Genomic DNA, 7,116 nt, shown 5'->3' with positions numbered 1-7,116 from the left:
CGAAAGGTAACCTTAGCGTAACTGGTAAAGTTGTTGTCATGTGACCAGGAAGTCAGGGTTCAAGCCGTGAAAACATCCTCTTGCAGAAATGCAGGGTAAGGCTGCATACAATAGACCCTTATGGTCCGGCCTTTCCCCAAACCCCGCGCATAGCGAGAGCTTTGTGCATCGAACTGCCTTTTATACTACTTTTTATCCTCAGTGAGTTTAGAGAGATGGATTTATGATAATCTTTCTTAGGTGGATGAAGAAGACGCTGATTATAATATTTGGCCAACTCTAAGATGTCTTAAAGAGGAAGCTTTCTCAGATATGACATTGAATCACCTCAAGGGAGTTAAGCTTATAAATATATCAGGAAGAAGGCCTGAAATGCAGCTGATCAAGCTTCTATTGGCAAAGTCTCCGGCGCTGGTCAAAATGGTAATCGACCCCCACTATGCATTGAATGGTAGAAAATATGTCAAAGTAAAGGCAGAGATATCAAAATTCCAGCGGGCGTCATCTAAAGCAGAAGTTGTATATGATGTATAGTTCTATTAATATCTCCGGTTAATATCTTGCTTGACTTCGCCAGTCTTTAATCAGATCATGATCTTTAGCTATATATTTTGGAAGTTGAAGTTGAAGTTTAAAAATAGAAACAGATGTTGATGCAGTAGTTAAGCTGTGTTTCTTTATTTTTTTCATGCCAAAATGTATTATTTGTTTCCAGTTGATTGATCTTTAATTTTCTGTCTATATGAACCAGGAAAGGCACTGGTCTATGCTTATATGCCTTTAATTTCTTGTCATTCACTATTTTTTATCATTGTTTTCTTTCTTTTTCTTGACGAAGCATTCAGTGTGGAAAATATTACGAAATGAAGCTAGCTCTTGTACAAAATTTAAGGAGCTAACAAAGTCCAAAAAGAGATTCACATGATTTATAGCTTGTTTGGCCGAACTCCTAAAACAGCTTATTTTGAGAAGTGCTTTTTTCAGAAGTACTTATGGTGAGAAGCAATTTGTGTTAATTATTTTGAAATATTTTGAAAATCACTTTTGAGCAACAATTAGTATTTGGCAAACCTTTTCGGATAATTGAAAATACTAAGAAAAGATGAAGAAATCTGAGATATTCTTGCTCCCGAATGTTTCTCGTGTGTAAATCCTCTTCAAAGTGGCGTCTCCCTTCTAAAAATAAGCTTAGTCTTGCTTTTATACGTGTTGGGTAGGTCTAGGGCTGAAATAATCTTGTCCCGAGCAAAATTGGACAGGATTCACGCCACTAGCACCCAGCCCAGCGCTAGGCGTTGTCCCTGGCGCTGTTAATTTGGAGCATACTGCCTCTGGCGCCACAGGTAGCGTGGGGCGCTGCCTGTGGCGCTGAAAATGCCATTTTTTGCTTTTTCTTCCGTTTTGGCTCTAATGTCGCACCTTTCGCCCTCAATTGCTCCTGGATCATTCCTACACATAAAAACACCTCAAATTAGTATAAATCAACACATTTTACATCCTAAATCCATGAAACAAAAGAATAACATGCGGCGATATACATATAAATATATATACTTTAAGCTAAACATCATAAATGAATGAATAGAGGGAGTAGACGTTCATGTCTTTAGATGGTTTCTTTCGTTTTAGGCTTCATGAAGTCTTTTTAGGTCATTTGAGAGTGTAATGTTTGTTTTTGGTTTTTTCTCACTTTCCTTCCTGCAGTACCTTTTTTGTGTGGTAAAAATAGTTTACTCGGACCAGTTATTATTTTTAAAAGAAATGTGTAATCATATGCATATTCTAATTGTGTACCAAATACATTTTAGATGTGTTCCAAGAGTTCAAGGTTACAGTAATTTTAAGCTGTGAGAAAGAAAAGTCGGCACGTGCATATGGTTGTGGTTCAATTAAAATAAGCCTAAAAAAGGCAGACTATTTGAAGATTCCTTAACTATCTTATTCTTGTTTATTTTCTGCAGATTCTTGTTAGCAATCATTTATTATGATGCCTCCACACGGCAAAAAGCAACATTTACCCCCCTGATGTACTTAGCAACCTTGCCGAGAGTGTAATCGATGACATTCTAATGAAGTTGCCTTTACGAGATGCTGTGAGGACAAGCATCTTATCAAAGATATGGATATATAAGTGGTGTAGACTTCCACAGTTGACGCTTGATCATACACTCTGGAGACCTTGTAGGAATCTAACATACATGGCAAGTATTTTTCGAAAGATTGTCTCCCACATTTTAAAACTTCATGCAGGACCAATTACAAAGTTAACCATTTGTTTTCCTTGTTTTGTCAAATGTCCTAAGATTGACAATTTGATATGTTTCCTCTCCAAGAATGGCATTCAGCATCTTGTACTTAAAATTCATACTGGTAGCGGTAGCCCATATGAATTGCCTTCTTCATTTTTCACATGTTTGCATTTGAGACATTTGACCCTCCAAAGATGTATAATACATCCTCCACCAGGCTTTAAGGGATTTGATAAGCTAATTAGCCTAGAACTATGTCAAGTCACAATTTCTTCTGAATTTCTTGGAAGTTTAATCTCCAATTCCCCGTTGCTTGAGCATTTGGTGCTGGAACCGTCATATGATTTAAATAACATTGAAGTCAATGCTCCCAAGCTGAGGTCATTTTTCTTCATAGGCGGTATACATATAATTCGTTTGCAAAATGTCCCTCTTCTCGCAAAAGTTTCGATTCTGTTTAGACAATTTTCTGTGAAGGCAGGAAAACCTGATCTTGCCAAGTTTTTTGAGCCTATTCATGCTCTCGAGCATCTCCACTGGAATTGCTATAGGTTTTGGGTAAGTGTGACTTCATTGTAATGCATTTTCATAATTGTATGTAACATCTTTTGGGCTTTGAGTTATCCTGATTTTTCGCATTATCTTCCTAGCGTTTGTTTGCTGAAGCAGTTGAAGTACCAAGAAGGCTTTCCTCTGCTCTGAATTGTCTGAAACATCTTTACATGGATTCGATGTGCCTGGATGAATTACATGATCTTCAAGATGCTCTTTGCTTGATAAGGAGCTCTCCATATTTAGAAGATATTGAAATGAAGGTTCTTAATGATGTTTTTCTCGCTCTTTTATCTGTGCTATTCCTACATAATGACTTTATTATTTGATAGTAAGCAGATTTTTCAATCTAACTTCAATTTTTCTTTATCCTTCTTAGGTGTATCAATGTTTTCACCCGAATGAATATCCCGATCCAGATAAAATGCTTGATCCAGCTACTAGGGATTATGTTACTGAAATTCCTGCAAGCTTCTCAGATGTGACATTGAATCACCTCAGGGCAGTTAAGCTTATAGGTGTAGCAGGAACATGGCCTGAAATGCAGCTTATCAAGCTTGTATTGGCCAAGTCTCCAGCACTGGTCAGAATGGTAATCGACCCTTACGATACGTTGGAAGATAAAAAATCTCTCAAAGTAGTTGCTGAGATAACAAAATTTCAGCGGGCATCATCTAAAGCAGAAGTTGCATATAATGTAGATTAGTGTCCGCAGTTGGAATCCTGCTTGATCATCAGCAATTGTTAAGATAGTGAGTAGAGTATATTAGTTTGGAACAAGTGTATCTGGATGGATGTTCTGACTAGTATGTTTTATGATACCAAGGTTTTTTCACATTTCATGCCTAATTGTTCTGTGAGTATGAAATGAGACTTTAGTTGTTTATTTGAAAGTTGTGTTGTGTTTTAATTCTCTACTTGATCATTTCCCTTTGGCAATCTTGAAGCATTTACTGGTATGCTATATGTTCTGATGTTGGAGTTTATTCTTTGTGCGAAAATGTATTGTTCCAGTTTGATTTATCTTTTAAAAATTGTGCCTGCTTACTATATGTCTATATGTACCAGGAAAAGCACGGCCCCTGGTTATGTTCTTTTTGAATACATATCCTTTAATTGTTAGCAGGGGCGGATCCAGCTTAGTTAGTAGGTGTGGGTTCTCAACGAGAATACAGTAGCTTTTAGCTTTTGCACATATCCTGTATATACATTAAAATATCCATAAATATTTGATTGTGAACCAAGTTACTTATTGTATATTTACTTGAGGTCATTATAAGAACCCATAAACTTTAAATTCAGGATCCGCCTCTGACTGTTAGCCCATAGTGCCTTTGCATCCATAGATGCTAGAGAAGTAACAAACCAGAATTTTCGATGTATACTTTTTAAGGAAATTTGTTTTTCTTATGATAGAGCCAGTGAAAGGGTATAAAGTTTGTGATTTCTAGTATAGAGTGAAGTTAAATAGCTGCTACTTTAGTGTTATTTCCTTGTTAAAGGTAGGTGAGTTCTCAATATTTGTAAATTTGTATAATAGACTATACTTTTTGTTCCCTTGCAGTGCTTTTTAATTTTACTAGTATTAGGGTACGCGCACCTTATCAATAAAAATAAAAATTTAAAAAATTACACATAATATCTTTGAGTTGTAAACTGAAAATTAGAGGAAAAAAGCGTGAGCCGAAAGCGATGAATATTCTTTTTCACTTACTAATAAAGGAAGAACCTTTGTCTCGCATAAGTCTTCCGATGGATTAAGTGCCAAAATTCCTTTTATTTGATTATTCGAACATATTGATCAGTTTCGTGAAGAAAAGATTTTATATGTGAGTAATCAAAGTTTTTGAACTCGGTTTCCATTTTTTCTAGAAAAAAAACGCCACTAAGAATAACAATTTTCTACTTTTCTTCTGTTCCTTCAACCATCATAAAAAAATTTCAAAACATCTTTTTAAAATATATTTCAAATAGGTCTATAATATTTATTGTCTCTTGTTTTTATACATAATAATAATAATTTTCAGACTGAGCATAGATTTGGCGTAGAGGTAGTTTACATTATTCTCTGAAACAAAAAATATATAATTTATGTTTAAGAAATGTATTATTTTATAATTCATACATGTTTGATACAAAAATATTTATTTATTTGTGTGATTCTTAAAAAGTTTATACTTATTGATATAGGAAACACGTGCAATAACTTGTGCAATAACTTAAGCAAAAAGAATGAAGTAGAACTACTTAATTATAAAGTCCAAATCAAGCACCATAAAGGAAATTGTGGTCCTAAACTATACATGATTAAATAACTAAACTATTAAACGACAGAAAAATCAAGAATCAAGAAGCCAATATGTACAAAAATCACAAGCTCAAAGTCGCTAGTTATGCATCTCTTTTCGTTTTATCACTATTTGATAAGAGCGCAACCTTACAATCTTATTTGAAAAAAAGTACATATAAATATAACATTAGTATTTATTGTCCTAAAAAGACTCAGTTTATGAGGTCAAATTTTGGGAAGATTATCTGTGTGATAAATGAGTAACCTCATCATAATATTTACGCCCTTACAATGGATAGTCAAAGTGATATGAAATCCTAAACCAAAAGCGTAAACACATCCCCTCAACCCAAAAAAGCTCATTTGAAAAGAATATTAATTCTAATGTCGAAGATAAAAAAATACCAAAAATAAATGGAATAGTACTAAGAATGCATCAATCGTCACCGTGTTTATCAAGAATCTAATCCCATCAAGAAAATCAAAATTTAATGAAATACATAATAAACGCATGATTAAAGATAATAAAATATGCAAATATATAAGCATACATGCAATAAGAATGTGAATAACAACTTACTGCTTTGGTTGAGAACACCATAGGCTTTTCCAATAGATATACCAAAGCGAGATTCCTGCACAATTTTTTTAGCTTTAGAAGATAAGAAATTCATGTAGTATTAGAAGCTCTACATCATGTTGAATGTTGGATATTTTCTCAAAAAAAAAATGCTTCAACCAATTATGGATTCAACGACCTCTCTACCCGTAGAACTAAAAAGATACTAAGGTGTAACGACCCGACCGGTCGTTTTGAGCTTTTGCACTTTGATCGCCAGTTCCCGGGCACGACTTGCCCCGTGTTATGTATTATGACTAATGTAGACCGTTGGTTTTGGTTTTTCAGGAAAAATCGGAACGAATTTGAAAGAACAGTCTCAGTTGAAAGCTTGGAATTTGAAAGGTTTGACCAAGAGTTGACTTATTTGTATATGAGCTCGGATCGGAGTTTTTATGATTCGGTTAGCTTCGTTGGGTGATTTATGACTTAGGAGTGTGATCGGAAGTGATTTTGGAGGTCCGGTGTAGAATTAGGCCTGAATTGGCGAAGTTAGTATTTTGGCGAATTCCGTTTGATAGGTGAGATTTTGACCAGAGGGTCGGAATGGAATTCCGAGAGTTGCTGTAACTTCGTTAAGTGATTTGGGATGTGTGTGTAAAGTTTCAGGTCATTCGAGCGTCGTTTGGTTGGGTTTTGATCGAATGCGAGTTTCGAGAGTTTTAAAAGAACTTAGGCTTGAATCCGATGTAAATTGATGATTTTTGGTGTTGGTTGAGGTGTTTTGATGATTGGACCAAGTTTGAATGATGTTTTAGGATGGGTTGGTACTTTTGGTTGAGATCCCGGGGGCCTCGGGGTGATTTCGGATGGCTATCGGAATGAATTTTGGACTTGTGTTGTTTCAGAGATTTGCTGGTTCTGGTATTTCCGCATCTGCGGAAAAGGGGCCGCAGATGCGGTTCCGCAGATGCGAAAATGGGGTCGCAGGTGCGAGAGGTGCTAGGGAGACTGGTTTTCGCAGGAGCGGATAGAGGCCCGCAGAAGCGGAGTCCGCAGAAGCGGATTTAGACCGCAGAAGCGGTCCTGGGCAATTAGTGAAGCTCCGCAAAAGCGGAAGATTTCCGCAGAAGCGAAAGTCGCAGAAGCGAAAAGCGGACCGCAGATGCGGAAAAATGTCTGGGCAGAAGGGTTTTAAAAGTTCATTTTGTTCCGCGAGCTAAGCTATTTTTCCTCCATTTTTGAACATCCTTGAGAGCTTTTGGACGGGAATTGAAGGGGATTTCGACTGAGATTGATTGGAGGTGTGTTCTATGATCTTAAAACGCGATTATTATGTGAGATTAACCTTGAATTTTAGGGAAATTAAGCCTAAAATTGAAGAACTAGGGCTTGAATTTTGATATGTCAAATTGGGATTTGATGGGTCATTTGAGCTCGGATTTGAGATTTCTTGGTATGTATGA

General features: G+C 36.1%; 1 protein-coding gene across 1 annotated transcript; it reads left to right on the top strand.

The window, feature by feature from the left end:
- The first annotated feature begins 312 nt into the window (after window positions 1-312).
- On the top strand, window positions 313-3,507 carry LOC109221670 (F-box/FBD/LRR-repeat protein At1g13570-like). The gene is made up of 5 exons (XM_019386137.1): window positions 313-451; window positions 1,260-1,343; window positions 2,251-2,807; window positions 2,900-3,064; window positions 3,181-3,507. Exons 1-5 carry the CDS (start codon window positions 313-315, stop codon window positions 3,505-3,507), a joined length of 1,272 nt encoding a protein of 423 aa, XP_019241682.1.
- The last annotated feature ends 3,609 nt before the right edge of the window (window positions 3,508-7,116 follow it).

Source organism: Nicotiana attenuata, unplaced genomic scaffold, assembly GCF_001879085.1.
Source record: "Nicotiana attenuata strain UT unplaced genomic scaffold, NIATTr2, whole genome shotgun sequence".
In the NCBI taxonomy this organism is placed as follows: Eukaryota; Viridiplantae; Streptophyta; class Magnoliopsida; order Solanales; family Solanaceae; genus Nicotiana; species Nicotiana attenuata.
Note: the sequence above shows the minus strand (reverse complement) of the source record. Positions and strands in the feature narration are given on the sequence as shown.

Excerpts from the sequence above, each read along its gene's own strand:
- LOC109221670 (XM_019386137.1), top strand. The coding sequence starts at position 313 with ATGACATTGAATCACCTCAAGGGAGTTAAGCTTATAAATATATCAGGA. Across the intron at positions 452-1,259 it reads CCCCCACTATGCATTGAATG|GATTCACGCCACTAGCACCC; the intron begins GTAGAAAATATG and ends AAAATTGGACAG. Across the intron at positions 1,344-2,250 it reads TACTGCCTCTGGCGCCACAG|GACCAATTACAAAGTTAACC; the intron begins GTAGCGTGGGGC and ends AACTTCATGCAG.